Source organism: Pangasianodon hypophthalmus, chromosome 9 (genome assembly GCF_027358585.1).
Source record: "Pangasianodon hypophthalmus isolate fPanHyp1 chromosome 9, fPanHyp1.pri, whole genome shotgun sequence".
Taxonomy (NCBI): Eukaryota; Metazoa; Chordata; class Actinopteri; order Siluriformes; family Pangasiidae; genus Pangasianodon; species Pangasianodon hypophthalmus.
Genome location: NC_069718.1, coordinates 16685549 through 16706566, shown reverse-complemented (window position 1 = coordinate 16706566; position 21018 = coordinate 16685549). Strand labels below are relative to the sequence as shown.

The 21018-nt window shown below is 38.3% G+C and overlaps 1 protein-coding gene across 3 annotated transcripts; it reads left to right on the top strand.

Moving 5' to 3' along the window:
• Nucleotides 1-2649: 2649 nt before the first annotated feature.
• On the top strand, nt 2650-19231 carry pkp3a (plakophilin 3a). Of its 3 annotated transcripts, XM_026919305.3 has the most exons (14): nt 2652-2810; nt 5041-5236; nt 8115-8209; nt 8610-9430; nt 10919-11042; nt 11183-11387; nt 12615-12789; nt 13015-13132; nt 13273-13437; nt 13674-13856; nt 14783-14936; nt 15051-15246; nt 15396-15483; nt 17533-19231. In XM_026919305.3, exons 1-14 carry the CDS (start codon nt 2808-2810, stop codon nt 17572-17574), a joined length of 2565 nt encoding a protein of 854 aa, XP_026775106.2. In that variant the 5' UTR covers nt 2652-2807; the 3' UTR covers nt 17575-19231. The 3 variants fall into 3 exon arrangements, with proteins under 3 accessions (XP_034163260.2, XP_026775106.2, XP_026775105.2); XM_034307369.2 differs by lacking the exon at nt 5041-5236 and having other exon boundaries at nt 2650-2810; XM_026919304.3 differs by lacking the exon at nt 2652-2810 and having other exon boundaries at nt 4778-5236.
• The last annotated feature ends 1787 nt before the right edge of the window (nt 19232-21018 follow it).

Below are 21018 nucleotides of genomic sequence, written 5' to 3'. Positions count from 1 at the left end.
AACGTTTTGGACCACAGTGAGCATGGACGGAAATAAATCTGGAAGTATTTATTGCAAATTTCATACATAGTGTGTCAGAGAGGGTCGGCACAAATATTGCCAAATATTGATGTCATACTGGCTCGCCCTAACTGGGAACCTAAGAATAAAACCTGCAAATGGCAATCTCAGATGAAAGAAATGACAGCTAAATTCTTTCTCTAGCATTTTGGTGATTTAAAAAAAACAAAACAAACATATAGCAATGTCAAATCAAGCAACATGTATTCTTAAACCATTGAGCTCATAGCTCCTGAGATAGTCCATGCAATTTCAGAATAGCTATCAGAACAGTATCTCATGGACTCTTCACCCTCCTGCCATCTGGCAGAAGGTACAAGAGCATCTGTGCCACCATCAGCAGACCCCGCAACAGTTTCTTCCCTGAGGCAGTCAGATTACTCAACACTCTGATGCCTCCCAGTGCTCATCTGGGTTAGTCAAACACCTAACCCAGTATGACTCAGTACCACTGCACACCGCACTTTACAAAGCTGTATCAGACACTTTTATATTATGGAACTCGTTTTTGCTGCCAATATTGCTTATACACTTGTGCTGCTACATCTGTATATACATCTGTGTATATATTGTCCTGTGTATTTATTGTCTTGCACTTGTCTGACACTGCTGCGTATTTGCACTTTATGTAGTCTTGCTTACTGTTCTGTGCTGCACCTTGGTCCTGAAGAAACAACATTTTGTTCCAGTGTATACAAGCTATATAAAGAAGTAACAATAAAAACTCACTTGACTTCACTTGACTTGACTTGAAATATAATTAATTCATTTCTGTACATAGAATGTATACCTATGGCATTCAGTCAACTCAACAAGAAACCTAGTCTTGATCCATGTAAACTATAGAGCAATTCTGAACTGTCCAATTTATTTTTAAAATAAGTAAGTAATGATTAACATCTTTTGACCATGGACATATCCCTGTACTCATATAAATGCAACTTTTAACATTATAAATCATAAAATTCTTTGATAGACTTAAGAACTCGTATCTGTATGTACTAAGAGGTGCTCTCCTGGTTTAGGTCTTATCCGACAGGCCATCATCAGTGTCAATCATGATCACACGATCACAACTTTTTAAGTATAAACAGGGAATTCTCTGGCCTACAAGTAAACAGGTAAATCATGGAGTACTGCAAGACTCTACTCGAGGTCTCTAAGGAACTAAATTTCATTGCTATACTGATGAAACACATTTATATACAGTATATATGACAGAACAGATGAATCCCAGTTGTATTAGGGATATCAAAGTGAGCAACTTTCTCGTTGGATCAAGACTATCATAAATTCTGCATAAACATAGTACTGGCCTAAACGGTTTTATGACTGGGTCATTCCATGTCTGAGGTGTCATAACTGCTGTCGTATGTCTGAGGTGTCATCTTGCTGTCAACATCAGTATTGTTAGTGAATACTGTCAAGATAAGGAACATGTCTATATATGATGCAGAGAAAGTGTATGATAGTCTCATCTTGTGTAAGATACTATTTTTTTACCTGTGCAGTTTCTTGTCTTCAACGTACAATGCTCTAAACACCTTAGCCCTAAAGTAATTAAGTAATCTTCAAGCAGCTTATGATCCACCTGTACTGTCCAGAAATGATGGTCTCTTATCAACACCAAGAACAGCAAAACTGCAGTTAATGGTGGATCATTTTCATTGATTCTGAGGTGGTCAAGCATAGTGGAAGTGTGTGACCTGAGCAAAATACTCAAGCACTACTATCAATTTTACTGATTATAAATTGGCTTAAAACTCATCCAAAATAAAATATACTACCTTGTATAGGTATAGATTCTCAACTTCAAATGCAGAATTTTGCACACACACACACACACACACACACACACACACACACACACATATGTCATAGGTCATTCACAGAATTATCCCTAAATACAATGCACTTTGATTGACCAGTTGATTTGGGTTCTTTTCAATAGATAATATGAAAAAGGTGTAACCCTGTTTGTTTCCCCCCATCTCTTTCCTTTTTACTCTGCATCCTCAGCATATAATGAATTAAGCAACTTGCAGTTAAATTAATGATATCAGCAATTGATCACAATTATTGAGTGGAACATACTGAGTGGAAGAAGGTGGTACAACATTCTTTAAGATACATTCATAGCTGCCCTCCTTTCCCTGGAAGCATGACGTGTGCTGACTCAGGTGTATAGACAGATCTAAATTCGTGTCAAGTGTCTTCTTTAGCTGCACGTATTAGATTAACAGAATCCTATCATTCAGAGAACTTTTAGCAGGGCAAAATGGCATGACTTTCATTTATGCTCCCTTTAATTTTCACCTTGTTCAAGTTCCTTTTACTGATGACTACTTTTAACACCTGTATGGTTTATGATGTTGATTGAGTCAAATAAGGCTGTAGACGATGATGGGTGCTGCAGTGGATGAGTGATCTGTGAAGCTGAGGTAAAGGTGGCTCCAGTTCATTCTACCACACCCCAAACTGCTGCTCCTTCACACCTACATTGAGTCATCTCTTTCTTCTCACCTGTTTGTCACTCTCTCACTCTCTTTCTTGAGTAATTAAAGTGAATGCTTGCTTTCACTAGGGAGTTGCCTATATATATATATACATATTCTGTGCACTCCCAGAATCATAGTCAGATCAAGTAACGTTTAGAAGAGGACTGTTTCTCTCAGGGCAGAAACACTGCGACAGAACCTGTGTTATCTAACTGGATTTTATCTCTTGCCAGACAATATTGTGTCTTAATGGTGAGTAGAAGAACTTGGTCATATATTGTGAATTTTCAGTCGTTTGTTGAATTGTATTGTGCTTGCATTGCTTTTGTGCCATTACAAGTCAGTGTGATAGAATAGCATGCTTTATGGATGTATTAAGCATGTTTATTCATTCTACTGCCAATCAAATACAAAGAAAGTACTGGATTCTAAAATTATGAGCAAAGTATTTTTCAAATATGAGTGACAGTGTCTGATAAGACTCTCTTGGATTAATTCTCTAAATCTGATATAGCTGGTCAATGTTAATTCTTTATATATTCAAAAATATCTATGTATATATCAAAACCACAGAGATCATGAGGAAGTGCCCATGTGATTTTTGTATTGTTTAGATTTGTTTAGTTTCCATGAAAGTTGAAAAAAACAGACAACAGTTGTTTTAAAAGATATACTTGATACAGGAACAAAAACAGCTACTTCTGTTGCTAGGCACAGGAGGGACAACAGCCATAAATGGAGACGAAAATGCAACCAACCAGCCAATGTGCCACGCCTATCAATACCACAAGAACCATTCCCGCTCCCCGTCATTCTGTTGCTTTATCTCTGTATGCACTTAGATTGCAAAGATTGTCAAAATATGTAAACACTGTTTAGTTATGAGTCATTCATCATTTATTTGTCCTAAACTGAGTTTCACTTCTAAAACATCCAAAAACTGGGTTCAATAATCATGTGCTTTGTAATGTTGTTGGGTAGACCAAGTACAACAGTAGCACGTTTTGTATCGGGCTACCACACAAACGCTGTAGATGGAAAACCAAAGACTACTACTACTACTACTACCTAGTGTTTCTATCTGTTTACCAACAAAATCCAGGTTAAAAACATATGCATGTGGTTCATATTTTCCACAACAGGTGTATAAATACAAGGTGTACATTTATTACAGTTGTCCTTGTGCCTGGAACAGTTATAACAGGCTGTAGTGAAATAATTGATGAGGAAGAAGAGAGAATCAAGCTATTTATGCCATATTTATATATTCTTTTATTTTGTAGTGGTCCTAGATTGCTTCTGAAATCAATAGTGTAAGATTCTTATACTTTCAAAGAAATATAATGCAAAATCTTTTGTGTTTAAGTGCATTATTTATGTGGCTAATAACAACTGATCTTATCTTTTAGATTTATATAGAGGTTGAAATAATTTTCTTATGACTATATGAATATATGCCAATGTTGGTTAATTGAGTAAGAGATAGTGAAAGTCATGAATTTTTTTGACTACCACTAGTACAATTTTAAAACTTTCTCACTCCAGCAAACATCCTGACAAGTTACAAAATATTTTAGGAGACACACAAATGATCATAATATACAGTACGCTTAATTTCGTGTTCAGGTAGACACAAAGAGCTATCCAAAATGAGAATAAGATATAAATGTGAAAAAAACAGATTTAAAAAAACAGCTTTTTGCTGATATCTTTAGAGCAGAGATTTGCATGTGACATAGTTTAGTTACCTGTCCATATAGAGGATGATGTCAAGCATGTGCACAGTGAATATTACCATTCAAGCTTGTATCACAAATATATTTTATATTTAGTAAATCAGGAGGGAATGTACACACACACACACACATTTGTCTTACTATCCTTGTGACGATCTTCCTTTGGCATAATTATTAACCCAGATATTTCTACAGGATCAAACTTGTCAGATATTCCTGTCTTTGTAGGGGGACATGTTTTCCACACACACACAGGCTATAGATGTTTTATTGTCTATGCACCGATTACACTAATTGCACTATTGCTAAATTATTATTCGAGGAATCCTGGTGATGCTGCTAAGTCTTATTAGATCCCACTTCTCCCAGTTGCTCTAATTCCAGTAGGCACAGGCAGAAACAGGTCCCTGCTTTACACTTTAACCTGGATCAGGTAACGTGTGAGTCAGCCACAGACTCCGCCCATTCTTCCTTTCTACCTGCGAAATGCACACGTCTCTATATATCTGATCTGTTAGAACAAAGTTCACTTCGGCTGTTCTGTCGTCGGTTTCGCTGGCATTAGCATAGTCCCGGAAAGTCTCCCAAATGCTGAATTAACACGCTACGACATAGCATTAGGACTCGTCGCGTTTTGCTTGTAGTTTTTTTTTTTGTCTCTACACTTCGCTCTCGGGACGGTTAGTGAGTTGGACGGGTTCGCCATGAGCGTGGTGTCTGAGGGTGTGTTTTTGTCGGCTCTCCAGCCAAACAGCTCCACCGTGAGCACGTACGCCGTGCCGCCGGAGACTCACCTCCCGCACGGCGGCGCGTACTTGGACGAGGCAGCGCGAGCCAAGCGCGTCCAGCAGCAGGTGGCCCAGAGACTAGCCGAGAAATCCACCCTGCCCCGGCGGAACCCCTCCACCTCCACCTCCGCCTCCGCGCACTACGCCACCTCAGGTGTGTCACCGTCTACCTGCTCCCAGCCCTGAAACGCCCTTTCTTTATACACTTTTAATTCACTATTCTATCTCTATGTAGCTATATTAACCGAATTCTGCTAACTTTAACTAGCTATATTACTTGAACTTCTTCTTGGTAGGCTCTCAGGTCTGTGAGCCGTCGTTTGGACTGGCAGTAATTTTGCTAACTGATATATTCTACCTTATATGTTGTATTGTATTGTGTTTTGTAATTCAGAATAAACAGTCGTGAGATAAACAAAAGCCACAGTCAGGTAGTAAATTATGTACAGGTCTGTGACAGCAGCGACTTATCGCGGAAATTTGCAGCAGGTTGCTTTTTCAACTAACCCGGATGTTTGCGAGACACACAAATCAAGAAGGCATTTAAAACCACTACAGTGTGCATTATACTGTGCCATAGGCGACTATACAGCCTACAGTCTACACGAAGCTGGCGTTCATTCTAATAACCTCGGCTTCTTGGTTCTCTGATTTCTCTTTTTCTTCTTGTACTAACATCTTAATCGTTAAACGTGCTGTGTTGATTCATGAATGTGTTACTTGTGCATTATATGTGCTGTTCTTTTATCCTTGAATTTCACAGCTATACATGCTCTTATGATTATTTTGTCTATGTGGCCTTTTTTCATAGTACATAAACTTTTAAAATAAGAAAAAAAAAAAGTCTCTTTGGGATAAATATATGTGGCCTTTTATCATAGTACATAAACTTTCAAAATAAGAAAAAAAAAGTCTCTTTGGGATAAATATATGTGGCCTTATATCATAGTACATACACTTTTAAAATAAGAAAAAAAGTCTCTTTGGGATAAATATGGCTTATTTTTAGTTCTGGTTACTGTTCAATAAAGGACAATGGCACTAACAAATAAACTAGTAAAAGATTGTGTGTAAAGTTTGGAATTACCCCATGTGAACACCAGTAGCCCCAGCAAGTAGGTCTAAATTTGCTCTGGCATCTGTAATACGCAAACATTTCCCAAGCTCTAAGTATGTGACACAAGTATGAAAAATAGCACTGTGCTCAGAATAAATGGTTTGTAGTGATACGAAACAACTTGCTTTGAAAGTTAATTTCAATGTCTCACTGTGGAATATAAGGATAAGTTTTTGATAGCTTTTAGGGTTGAGTTTTTCCATACGCAAAGTTTTATTTTGTATGACAATGGCGAATATTTTTATTGAAACTTGCTATGAAACTACAAACTTCATATCAGTTTTTTAGTTGAACTGAAAGCTTTAGTGGTGTCTTTTTTACTAGGCACTTATGTGAGTGCAACCTTCCTGCCTGTCTGCCTGCTGAACACACATACGCGCACACACACACACACACACACACACTGCATTAATGGTGAACAGGCTGATACAGGCTCTGTAGCCTTTTCTTTGGTATTTTCAAACTTAGGGGTGAAACTGAGTGGGGGAGTGAGTTAAAGTTCTTGTACCTTGTGACTGGGTTACTTTACTTTACTTTGTCAGCTCTGAAATCACCCAAATTGAACAAAATGTAAGCTGGACAAAGTGCAACAAGTGTGCTTTCATCTGTACATTTTCAGTGCAACAAATCAGACCTCGTAGTGTTATCTTTTATTTAGATTCTTTTTTAATTTTGAGAATGAATTGAACATGAATGAACATTCTGGCAGGCAAAATACTGCTGTGAGTTATTATATGTGTATTTGCAACAGGTATCACTAAGGGAGACATACTGAACATGCATGCCATTATAGTATTTAGAATTCCATGGTTAATGTCGTACGAACGGCAGATATGTTTAGCTGTGGAATTTTGTTCTTGTGAAAGGATACTGTAATTGTTCAAGGGTTAAACTTTCACTCTTAGTAGGTAAAGACAGTGGCTGCCATGACCTAGTACAAAACTCAGGAGCTTAGGTTGAGCCTTGACAAGTCAGAACAGTCTCACATTTCTGGGCCCTTAGCCAAAATCAAGAGACACATACTTCGAATGGGGAAATGTTTTTGTTGTCTAAAAGGTACATGGTCTCATAAGTGAAATACCAAGAGTATGTTTCAGGTGAACGAGACATTATTTTGTTTAGCTGGGCTTTTGCAGGTCAAAATTGATTTAAAAAAATCCACAGAGACACTGGGGCTTAAGAAGAAGTAGCTATTTGTCTATTTATAAAAGTCTTTATGCTCAATTCTATGTACTTTCAAGGATATGGAAAATTAGGGTGTGGCAAGGGGCGGGATGTCGTTAGTGAATGTGTGTGCGTGTGTGTGCGTGTGCGTGTATGTGTGTATGTGTGTGTTGTAGCTATGTGTTTTGGGCAGGGATAGAAGGAGTGGCTCACAGCTATCAGACCGGTTTTCTGCCTCTTCTCCCCTTGCCTGCCAGCTTGTTATTAGCAGCCCCACCTTTACCTCGCCCTACAGAAAGCATTTATTCTCACACTCACAGAAACACACACACACATAGTGGATGATAAGGTGGTTTGAGCTTTAGATATTTGACTCATGTTAAAGAGTCTGCATGGCCTGAATGGCATTAAGTTATTTTTTTCTCAAAGGACAGGACACATGCCAGTATACTAACTGCTGTATTCTGTATGAATGCTTGTGCTAAGCACTTTGTCCAGCTTTCATTTTATGCGATTTGTGAGCTGACAAAGGGAAGTAACTTAGTCACAGGTTTAAGCATTTTAACCACAGCCATTCTCATACTGACACCACAGCCATACTCATACAGGAACAGGCAGGACAAGTCCATATAACTTTTTCATTTATTTATGTCATGATTTAACAAAGAGATGCTAATTTGCCTACAGCAGGCAACTGGTTTCTTGAAGGCATCAGTAATAATAAATCTTTCTGAATCTCTCTCCATGTTAGAGTACGGTGGTTCTGCTACAATGATGAAGTACCAGACCTACAATCCTAGCTTCAGCTCAAAGTCCTATATGTACTCCACCACCAGACCAGTAATGGTGAGAATTCCATGCTTGTTACCTTGTTTTCTTCAAACTACCTTTGATTTGATAAAATGTGTTTTCAAACCCCTGTATGGCACTTATTCAGAGTGGAATAAGGCACACAGTGGGGTGAGTGTAGATCTGCAGGAGTTAACAGGAGTAGTAGTAATAGTGTATAGTGAGTGTGATATTTCACAAGTTCTCTCTAAGCAAACTTACACACTTGTGTTCCCTTGAATGAGTCATTTAATAAGCATTTAATTAATGATACAGCTGTAATTGTAAAATTATCATGCATCGGTCAGGCTTCAGTCTCAGCCTAATGTGTTTTTTTTTTTAAATATTTTTGCCCATGATAGATTGATTATTTATACCGTATACAACTGTAATGGTTCTCACATTTGATCTCCACCAGGCCCACCGTGCACCTCAGCATTCCACCATTGGCTACTCGTCTCGCTCAGCCATGGACTTTGGCACAAGATCTCAGATGAGTCGAGGGGCTATTGGAGGACTGATCCAGAACCATGAGGACATGGGTGTTATGGCAGGAATGGGTACCATGGGGGGTGGCTACCAAGGCAGCCAGTCTCAGCAGTATCAGATGAGCACAATGATGCGCTCCATGAACCGTGGGGTTGCTGACCCCGAGACCGCATCATTACACTCACTACGCCTGCAGTCCCTGCCTCAGCAGCAGGTTGCCACTTGGATGGCACGAAATGGCAGTGAGGGAAGCCTAGGATCAGACCAGGATGCCACCTACTCACGGCAGGAGGCAGGTTATAACATGAGCAATGGCTACGCAGCCACGTATTCACTCCCGTACACTGCCACAGTCAGTGAGTTCAGTTCTGGAGCCAGGCAGGCTTCAGCGACTCTGCCGAGCATGAAACATTCCCTTAGCGGAACCCTGCCCCGCAACGGAGGCACTGGAGTCAACATGGAGGAGGAGGCCTATGTACGCCAATCTTTCAAAGGCCCCTCGCAGCGCACCATCAGCAGGATCACCCAGAATCGTCAGAATCGCTACTCTATGTCAGCGGGGAGTATGCAGGGAGGCAGCAGTACAGGGGGCTTTGTAATTGGTGGAAATGGTTCCCAGGGTAACCTGAGTATGATGAAGCAGGGAAGGATATCTCGTGCTCCCTCCGTGAGGAGTATGATCAGTGTGGGCAAAGGCAAGGATGTTTTTGATGGCATGGATATGACGGGCAGCATGGGCAATCTGTGCGGGTGAGACACACACACACACACACACACACACACACACACACACACACACACACACGCACATCACTCTCTCTCTCCCACACACACACAAGTGCAAACTCTGTTAAATTTTGCCTATGATTGAATTATTTTAGAAAGATGGTCTTTATTTAAGGTTCTTATTTGTACTCAGTCACTCTAAGAGTCATGAAAACCATTTTTTCATGATGTGATTCATGACATGCTAGTCACCTATGTAACTGTGGTTCTATGAATGCCAGATAACCAACAAGGGCCTTCTTCTGAGTGCGTGCAAGCATTATAAGATCTTTACCTTCCACAGTGATGTGGGACCTTCCACATAGATAGAGACGTTCCACTGAGTGTCTCTTGGACTGCAGGGTTGCAGTTCTCAACCTGCTTTTCACTACGAGGGGGTCACCCACAGGCACGTCTAACCATTTGGCACAACAGATCAATTCAGGGAGGAAGCTGCTGTGGAATTCCATCAACTCTCCTCGGCATATTCATAATTGTACAAGCGTGTTGCTCTCAGTCCTGCCCTCGGGTCCTGTTGGTTGATGTGTTCTACTCTCACAATGAGATTCCATACACCTCATGTGCCTCTATGGCAACACAGTGCCCCCAGCCAGTGAGAAAGGCATCAGTGGTGATTGTCTTTCTCCAGTGGTGTACTGCTCCAAGGCATACCCCTTTAATGATAAAAGGCTCACATCTACAGCAAGTTAGAGCTGTTACACAGATGGTGCATATAAGGTCCAACGTGTATAGAATGAGAAGAAAAAAGGGAACAATGGCAAAAGGAAAGTAGAATTTATATTAAATTCTAGAATTCAGAAACAAAATGAATCAAAAACAACTGTCTCAGTGTAATTTTCTACCACTCAAAGTAGTGTCTACTACTCTGTAGTGACATGCTTCCATGAGAGCAAGCAGAAAATAGGTACAGCTTCCTCTTATACAAACCCAATAAAAGATATTCCAATAAAATAAAAAGTCTCAAAGAATGTATCATTTACAGAGAAAACACTAGGAAAAAAACAAAGACTCTCTTTTTTAGGGGATATGGACAAAAATGCAATGAGGACATATGGCCTTTGAACCTGTCTAACAGGTTGTTTACCAGGTCATAGACTGTGCAAATTCACTTTCACTCACCTAGCTGGTCTGTGTGTGTCTGTGTGTTGATGTCACCCTGTGCAGTGTATATATATGTGTGTGTGTGTGTGTGTGTGTGTGTGTGTGTGTGTGTGTGTGTGTATGTGAAGAGGGAGGCACACCCAAACCAGTCCAACCGATTCACAGTCAACACACCCTGAGAAAAACATACTTTCCACTATGCCACACACATGCTCAGACATACACACAAATGTTCACTGGTACAAAAAATACAAAAAATATAGAGGAAAATACTCCATACCCTACTTCATAGCTTACCGTTGCTTGTAAATGTTACAAAAATTCACCTCTCTATATATGTACATCACACAGACTGGATGCTCTGGACATGCAAACTGCCGTGAACTACATTGAGTCACCTGACAAAGACCAGCAGGCACTTGGTGCTGCTTACATCCAGCATGAGTGCTACCACAACAAAGAGTCCAGGAAACAAGTAAGAGCTGGTGAAATTTACTACCAGCCTAATGAAGTAGCAAGAGTAATATAATTTGCTGAATAAGCATTTTTAATGTCTCTCTCTCTCTCTCTCTCTCTCTCTCTCTCTCTCTCTCTTTCTCTCTCTCTCTCTCTCAGGTGAACCAGCTGAAAGGCATACTCCCACTGGTTCAATTGTTTAACAGTGAGGCTCAGAGAGTGCAACAATATGCCACTGGAGCAGCCAGGAACCTCATCTATGAGAACATGGAAAACAAAGTGGCTCTCATTGAAGCTGGAGGAATCCCTAAGCTTATGCAAGCCCTGAAAGAACCAGATGATGAACTCCAAAAGAACATCACTGGTAAGCCCTTGTTATCTTAGGGATTAACCATCACTGTAACTAATAATAATTATCTCTTATATTGCTCAGTAATAGAGTATGAATTATTTGCAAGATCACTGATCTTGAACATCATAACGCATCTTGAACATGTGGTTGTATTTGGGAAATGGGAATTTGGGATAGCTTATCTTGGATCAGAAAACTAGTAAAAAAAAATCAATTATCTACTGTGTGAACCTGTGTTTAGCTGTTTGCCATTGTGCACTGCTATCATAAAGTTGTCCTTGGGCAGTGTTGGTAAAGGCTGGACTTTACTATGGGTGTGGTGAGATAGAAACAGTGAAAACAGTCCTCAAATGAGTGGCACTAGGTATTATAGGCTAATTTGTAAATCCATGACTTTCTTTTTATGCACTTTATTTTATGCATGCATGAAGTGGCGAAACTTTTGAATAATATTTTTTTACATACTGCTATATGACTAAGTGTGCGGTGTCTGAAGTGCTTTTTTAATGGAATAAATCAGTTGGTGCAGGTGCGTGTGTGTGTGTCTGTGTGTGTGTGTGTGTGTTTTCTGGGGCGTTGGCTGTACTCTCACAGTGAAAGGGTGTTGACTGTTAAGCAGCTTTGTCTTGACTTGTTTGTGTGAATCTAAGCAAGCAGAGTAGTCAGGCACTTGCTAGTCCTTGGTACAGTGCGAATATGATTCACAGTTGGCAGTGGTTCTTTTACAAGTTGTTAAGTTTCTTCAAATTAACTATTTTCATGCACTGTGCACATGACTGCCTCATCTCCCGTTTCTCTACAAAGTAATTATGGTCAAAGGTCTTGCAATTATGGTCAAAGCAAACAACTCAATAAAATTTTCATCTTCTGTTGCAGTAGATAACCCTGTATGTTTCTGAAAGCGTTCAAGTTAAACCTCTGTGTAATCCAGAATCCCTTGTATATGTTCATGAAACAGAAATCCTTCCACTGTGTTACAGGGTTTTTTTTGTACAGAAACTTTAGACAAGCTTTGATCTCTATCATTACAGATAATTATGTGCTGTAAAGTGAAAAGCTCAGTCTTGTGAATACAAGGTTGCATATTACGGTATTTGTGTGGTTTTATTTGGTTTTTGTATGTTTGCACTCCTTATTAAGGTGATACATTACTATCCCTAACATCTTTACTCATATGTCTCCCACCTTTCTCTCTCTCTCTCTCTCTCTCTCTCTCTCTCTCTCTCTCTCTTTCTGTAGGAATTCTGTGGAATCTTTCCTCTAAAGACAACCTGAAAGAGAAGTTGGCGAGGGAGACACTTCCAAAGCTGACTGAAGATATACTGATTCCTCTCTCAGGCACTGGAGAAAGAGACATAATTGAGCACAATGATTCAGAGGCAGACATCTTCTACAATACTACTGGATGCCTCAGGTCATCCACACTCACACATATCTAACACAATCCTTAACCCTGTAGTCTTATAAAATTACAAGTAATTGCATATAATTGTAATGTAATGTACCAAGGTGCTATTCTCATCCTGTCTGATTTTCCTGTCTGTATTCTTTTCTCTGTGTTTACATACCCATCTAATAACAATGACTGCAAAAGATACACACCCCTTATCACTAACTGTCCTGTCCTATTTCACTGCAGGAACCTAAGTTCGATAAACACAGCAACCCGTCAGCACATGAGGGAGACTTCTGGACTAATTGAGGCCCTGGTGGGCTACCTTCAGAAAGCAGTGGATGACACCAGAATAGATGGCAAGGTCAGCTCAGAGTAGAGGACAAGCATGTCACTATAACTTATTATGTCCTACCTGTTTTATTGAAATGCATTCCAAAAAATGCTTTATGTGTGTATTTTTATGTAAAGACATTATATTAATGAACACACATTGTGTGGCAGGGAGTGGAGAATGCTGTGTGTGTGCTGAGGAACTTGTCCTATCAGCTGTATGATGAGATTCCCCCCTCAGTCTTGATGCGCTTGGAGGGCCCCAGTCGAAATCAGGCCTCCTCTCGAGGAGAGCCTATTGGCTGCTTCACTCCTCAGAGCAAGAAAGCAAAAGACGTAAGGGACATTTCCAGATTTCCCCTTAGAGATCAATAAAGTACCTTTATATAACTATTTGTCTCCATTTTATTTCTACTGGATGTGGAAGGCTTTGTAAAATTCTCTTTTACAATGTTTGATTATTACTTTCCATTTCCAGGTTATATGTGTGTATTGTAATCAGTAGCTCTGTCACTTGCAGTTTGGTGTATATTTTTTTTGACAACTTTCTTTCTTTCTTTCCTGACACTCAGAGTCAGAATCAGGACCTGACTACGTTTACCGAGGTGGCCCGGGTGCCTAAGGGATGTGAGTGGCTGTGGCACCCTAAGGTGGTAGCCCTGTATCACACTATCCTTGCGCGTTGTGAATCAAATACTACCACACGAGAGGCTGCTGCTGGAGCTCTGCAGAACATTACTGCTGGAGAGAGAAGGGTAAGACAGAAACCTGCATACTGTCTTTTCAAGGATTTGAGAACAGTTTCACTGATCTGAAAATGGAGTTCCAAATAAACAAAATTATATGGAATTGTGACCAGTTTTCTTAACATAGGACTTAATAGAAAGTCCCTAAAAGAAATATGTTGCCACATAATATTTTGTCTGGGTATGATCAGTGATCCAGTTAGCAGCCTTCAACTGTGCAAACAGAAAGTAATCTTCAGCAGGTTCGCATTTTGAAATAGCTTCTCATGGCAGATTGTATTTCAGCTTGTATTTTTTCCACAATAGCTTATAGTTTTGCTATCTCTATTGCATATCAATGACATCCTAAATGTCTAAGGATATGTTAGTTTATCATTCTTAAAGTACCATATTGCACATGAGCTTCTTTAGCAATACCAGCAATAACTAAAATAGACAATAAAATTGGTCTGTTATTGTATTTTAAACATTCCTGATCAATGACCTTTGTAAATATTTAGCTCATATGCAGGGCTACATAATGCAGGTTTAGGTAATGTTTTTACTCCATTTTGTCATGTAACAGTACTATTTTGTTGTGCATATGTTTTGTTGTGCGTAGTAACCACTTATGCTACAACTAAGCTTAGACACACCTGACCCTCAAGCATTTTTGGTTTGGTTCTGTAGTAAGTGTACATCATGTCAAATTAACTAAACATTAAACCAAAACAATAAAACCATAAAAAAAATTCATTCTCAGTCATGCAGAACCACAACAACTATTAGAACACATAGGATTTTCTTGAAATAGTATTACACGTATTAATAATGTGAAATATTTACTACAAGATATGTAATCTTGTAATTTCTTATGTTTTGTTGTTAGCATTATTAGGTATTTCTTCCATCTTGTATAATCCAGACATCCTCTCCTCTTTTTTTAATGCAATTAGTGGCCATCCATCCTGAGTCGTGTTGCCTTAGAGCAGGAGCGTATGTTGCCTACGATTCTGGATAATCTGAAGACAACCAGCGATCTAGAACTGCGTTCTCTTACTGGCTTCCTCAGGAACCTGTCCCGTCACTCCAGGGACAAAAACAGCTTGGGTGAGTACAGGTCTCATTCTTATCTAATGAGAAGTAGAAAACGTCTGTTATAGAAATGCTGAACTTTATTGTTTTGCCTTCATAAAAGAGCTTTTCGCTTTTGTCCTATTTTAGCCCCTAAGGTGGTGTCACACTTGCTGGCGAAATTACCAGATGATGGCACTCAGAAGCTCCCTTCCCCTGATGTGGTTATAAACATCTGCGGCGCACTTAACAACCTTGTAAGCTGTAGTGAGGTGGCTACACGAGACATAGCCTACTTTGATGGACTGCCCAAGCTGGTGGGCATCAGGAACTCTCACGATAACAGGTACGAGGCCCACACTGACTTGTAACAGAGAGCGTCTGCTATTGTGTAATGAGAACAGCATGCTTGAAAGCTGTCCATATTTGAGACATTCTTGAGCCATTCAATTCCCATCACTGTTTTTTAAATTAATGCTTCCTTTTTCATTTCAGTCAAAGCAAACAGAAGCAAGCCAAAGCAGCAGCTACAGTCCTTTGCAACATGTTCCAATATAAAAAATTACACAAAGATTACAGAAAGGTAATTCAACATTGGTTATATTAGATTCATTCATTTTTAACCCACATGCAGAATTGAATATGTCATATTGAAGGCTACCTTTGGTTGTGACTGGTACTTTTACTAATATTTAAATTATTAGTGCAGTTTTCTGTGAAGTTTGAACATACCAATTTTTTTTTGTTTTTACTATTTTCTACATTCTTGAATACTACTACTATTACTAATACTGCTACTATGACTACTACGACTTCTACTAATCTTTACCTACATTGCAATTTAAAGGAACATTCATTAAATTATGTCAAAAATTGTAAGGCGCATTAAGGAAATAATCTACAAGTGTTAATAAAGTAACTATAAATCAATAAAAATACAAAAAAATCATGAAAAATGTAAGTGAATAAAATGATCATGGATAAGTATTATCTGGATTTAAAAACAGCTGGCATTTTTTGTTTGCTCAAACATTATTCCAGAGTGAAATAAGAAAAATCCACCAGTCAGTTTAGCTAGCATAAGATAAGCATAATATGATCCAACTTTCTTGTGCTCCTAAGGATCCAGGCTTCTTCTTTCTGAACAAGCTGAAGCTTAGTTAAAGAGCCTGCAGGGCTGGCAGCCAGAAATGCCTTGCAGTAGTAAAATAATAGTAGACAACCAGACTATGATCCAACATGTGGAATGAGGAAGTGCACAAAAAGGTGTTAAACAATAATATATTTTAGATTCTTCAAAGTAGCTTTGTTGACATCTTTGTATGGAAAAAATGGAAAAATATTTTAAGCAAAATTTTAAGCTTTTAATGGTCTTAACAACAAATTATTGGTCAGGAAATTAGCAAGAATTAAACAAATAGATAAAGGAAGTTAGTATGGGAGAGCATTTCCCTTTGGTTTCTTTAAATGTTTAGGCCTTGTGGCCCTTGATGGGCTGCATCAGGTGTGGCAGATCACCAAATAATGACTAATCTTTTAAGAAAAAAAAACATCCCAGAAAATATTTTTGGGAAATGTTTTACACCCAGACATGTGTTAATTTGAATTTTACATAAAACTTTTAATCATTATCATAACTTTACCTTTGTGGACAAGAAGACTATATAAGTCTTTATGATAATGGAAAACCAATTTCCATACCGTTACTATATAAACAAGTGTTGGTATAATGAAAAACACATTACTAAAACAATGCAATAGTGAGCCTCTGGTTTCTGTAGCAGAGAGCATAGTAAATATGCATATTGGTGGGTGTGGATTTCTCACTGCAGTTGTTCAAAATTCTAGTCTGCTTTCACAGAACTATGCCGTAGTACCAACCTGTCACATTGCCCTGTTAGTAACATGGGGCTTCTAGCAAGTTGCCAGAATGTAACTATCAACTGGGAAAGCTCCTCCCTGAGACATTAGCATGTTTGAGGAAAGACTGTGTGTCAGGGTTTACTATGCAACATATTTTAGACATGTTTCCCCACCCTGCCCTGTAGCCATTTTCCAGTTTTACAAAGACTGGTTGGGAGCAGGACGCACACACACACATACATACACACCCACACCAAAAGCACAGGGCGTGTGCGAATGTGGTTGTGCTTTATCAAATATAGGTGGAGCCATAACCCAGACCTGTCAGGTGATTTCCTCAGGAGCGTGTCCCAACACACCTTAGAATGCCTCCATTTCACAAACCTGCCTTTGTCAGTACCAAACAAAAATCTCAAAACTGGGTAACTATGTAGGGTCTAAGCAGTAAGACTAAGTCACTACTAGGTAATACTGGGTAATAATAATAAAGTAATGGTTTGGTAGCTCATTATGAAGTAAGCAGTAATTACCCAGTCCTATATATTTTATGATGTTAAAGTGATACACAAAAGTGAAATGATTAACTTTCCATATAAGACCTTTTACTTTGACACTGTGCTTTTGTGTCTTCAGGGTACTTTGTGCCTATCTTTGTATATGGTTGCTTAAGAGTTACCATTTGTACAGCAACACTCTAGTTGTAATGTCAACTAATCAGTACACTGGCTTTCATTTACTTATGAGCCTTTTTCTTTTTTGTTCTTTACAGAAAGGATTCCAGAAAGAGGATTTTACAGAGTTGAGCTTCTAAATAAAGACTGGAACTGTGTGGATGTAACTGCAAGTATGTAAATAAGGAATAGAAATTAAAAAGAACAATAAATCAGAGCAGAATATATCAGCCGTGACCTTTGGCTAGTGCAACACAGCTTGCCCTAGAATACAAGAAGAGCACATCTGGAAACCAACAGTACAATTAAACAAAATACGTTGTTCATGATACTGGACTTGATTAATGGAGGATGCACCTTAAATTCCTGTAGACCTCAATTTTTTTTTATCTTCAGGGATTTTTGACCACTGTCTTTTGTGGCCACTCTCAGCAGTGTGCAGCAGAATTATTGACTGTTGTGTGTGTGTTTTCCCAATAACATGGGCATTGCCCTATCTTATCATATGGTCGTCCATGGGATTAATTTCTTTTTATATTTTTGAAATTTAAACTACTGTGACAGGATTTTCCCCCCTTAAATATCAGGACTGATATCTGGGGGAGATAGTTGCGGGATTTAACAAAAATGTGAGCAGGATGCTAAATATTTCTAGACAGTACCATATACATGTTATAACTGTTATGCTTTTCAGAAGTTCCATGTTGTTTTTTTAATGGGTCTGTATTGTTATATTCAGCCTAATAAGTAAAAGGCTATGTCTCAATTCTCGCACTGTGCATAATGGTTAAAACTATACACAATTTACTTTACTATCTAATACTGCGATTTTTGTGGAATAGTTTGGGTAGCCTCAAATCAAGCACTTATGTCTAGCACTAAATGGCTTTTTACTTGGTATGGTAGCCATTTAGAGAATAATTAAATGACAGGTGCAAAAAAATTTGTCAGCATTACATGTTCTTTTGCCATTCTAGTACATCATGAGGACATTTATTTTACCCTGCATCTCATTGAATTTCCAAGTGTGAATGCACTGCTTGCAGTAAAGACATTGAGATATAGATACTAAGTAGGCTAAACTTAGCAAAATGTAAGTCCTGTAACAGCACCTGGTAACAGATGTATTTTCCCGGTGTTGTATATATAGTAAACCTACTATAGTAAAAACTCATATGAATGTAAATTGTTTCCTATTGTTTCCATGCAAAGCAGCTTGTGATGCTTGGGTCGACATTATGTATGTTTTTTTTTTTAATTAGCAGTATAAATATCTATAAATCTATTTACCTAATTCTGGGCAAACTGGAAAATTCTTGGCAATGGTACATTAGTTGTTATGTTGGATCACACAGTAAAGATGATAATGCGTCATAATAAATAACTGTAAATGCTATAGCAAGTTTGAGCAATAGTACCGTGACTGGAACTTTTCTAGGAAATTATCTTTCATTTAAAGAATTTTTCTGTTATAAAACATGAATGTTTAGGGTATATTGGTTGGAGTTGGTGTGTATATTTAGATTGGTGCCTATGAAGCAACTCTACACATTTTTATTACTTTCTTAAATCTATATGTTGTAATTTTCTTTTTTATTTGGGGGTATTTAGTATTAGTAAAATGGATGTGTTAAATTTTCCAAATTCTGTAGTGAGATTTGTCATGGCTATAGTGCCTGTTTTATAAAGTTCTTCAGTAATTGCTTTATTCATGCTCTGTATGGTTTCACTTTGAAAGCACATTGTTTTTTGTCATAGGTTGCCTTGTTGAAAACAAATAAAATATGCTCAGATGGATTTTCCAGTGTACTGAACTTTTGTTCTATTTAATTTTTAATGATTCATCTATCTTTTTCTCTCCTTTCTCTTGCTCTCTTCTTGCCTTCCCACACCTCCTTCTCTCTGTTGGGTGGGCTTGATGAGCCTCATGGCGTGCTCTCTGCTCAGACATAAATATTCTGCCTTCTCTATCGTTTTGCCCTGTAGGAGCATAGTGCATGCGCTCTCTAAAACTAGGCAAATAGTTTTGATAATGTTGCTGCTGAGATTGAATTTAGAATGTAGAATAGTCCTAGATGTGAAACAGAGGTATGCTTGAGATTTAGGGTGGGTGGGGAGTATTGTTGTCTATTGCGTTTATTGTGGTCTGTGAGGTTCTTTTCTGTCTTTCTCTCTATCCCTTCTTAGTATTTTCAGTTGCTGTGAGGTGCACCGGTCATTGACGTACACAGTAATTTGTTCAGCAGTAGAAGTGACAACAATAAAAGTGTTCTGACGTTAGTCAAGGTTTTAACCCAGTCACCAACCACCAGCCTGACAGAGAACACGTGCCATATCCAAAATCACACATTACTCTTCTAAAACATATGTTAAAGCAGTAAGCCATATTAATAAAAAGTAATGTGAATGTATATTGTATATGAATATAGTAATAATTTATGAGGCTACAATAGATTTCACCCTTTTTAGCAAAAGCTATTTTGATTGATTTTACTTGTGGTTATGGAGAAGTTATTGAGAACATTTCAGATTCCACGGAAAATTCAGTAAAGAAACACATACTGTATGTTTGCTAATATTTTGTTATCTTGTATATCATCCTGTTGTAGACACAAAGACAGGTTTATGTGCAACCCATCTGGTGGGATAATAGTATCAATGTTTTTTGATGTGGCAACATCTTACATACCAGTCACACTACTTTTGCCTACCCCACCTTGTCTGACACACCTCTGTATGTATGACCAAATTTCCCAGCAGTTGAGCTAAAGTTTCTTATGCACATGCCATTTATCTCGTTTTTGACAGCCGTGTCTACTGTGCAAATTCTTCAGCGAAGCATAGTGATCTATCTGTTTCATGCACGCTTGCACAAAAGAATTTTGCCAGTTGATAACTACCGTTAAATATGACTCAGTATTACAATAGTTGTTTTATTGAAAATATCTATAACATAAACTACTATTGTATCTGTACTATTGCACCTATGTGTCGACCCTTGTAACACTTTAATACCATTTTTTTTTGCAAACTTACATTAAATAGTAAACCTTTGCATCAATCAGAATTTTTAAAGAAAACAGTATGTTCATGTTTTAGCTGTTATAGTACCTTGGCTGGCATCTTCTAAGCAATCCTATTAATTACTCAAGGCTACAGTATACAGTATCCTACAAGCAATAATTTTTAATATGATGAGCTGGGGAAAATTCATGAAGCATATGTGGCTTCATCTAATCACAGAACAGCAAACAACTAGACACTTGAACACTAGACATTCTTTTGCAATTTAAATACATGTTTTCAATGTAAGTATAAGAATGTTCAATGCATTGCTAATGCGACATGTTAAAGGAATCTGTTTTTCAACCTGTATCTGTAGTGTATGCTGATTACTGTAGATAAGAATTAGTTTAGAAAGGTTTGTAAAATGTATTTACCTGAAATGAAAGCCCAAGGGCAGCTGTTGGGGTAGTCAGTAAACATTTATGTGAAACACATAAATGAAAACTTTTTTATAATTTGCGTGTATGTGTGTGTGACGTACACATCCCCCTGCACATAGATCCTAGTGTTGTAATCAA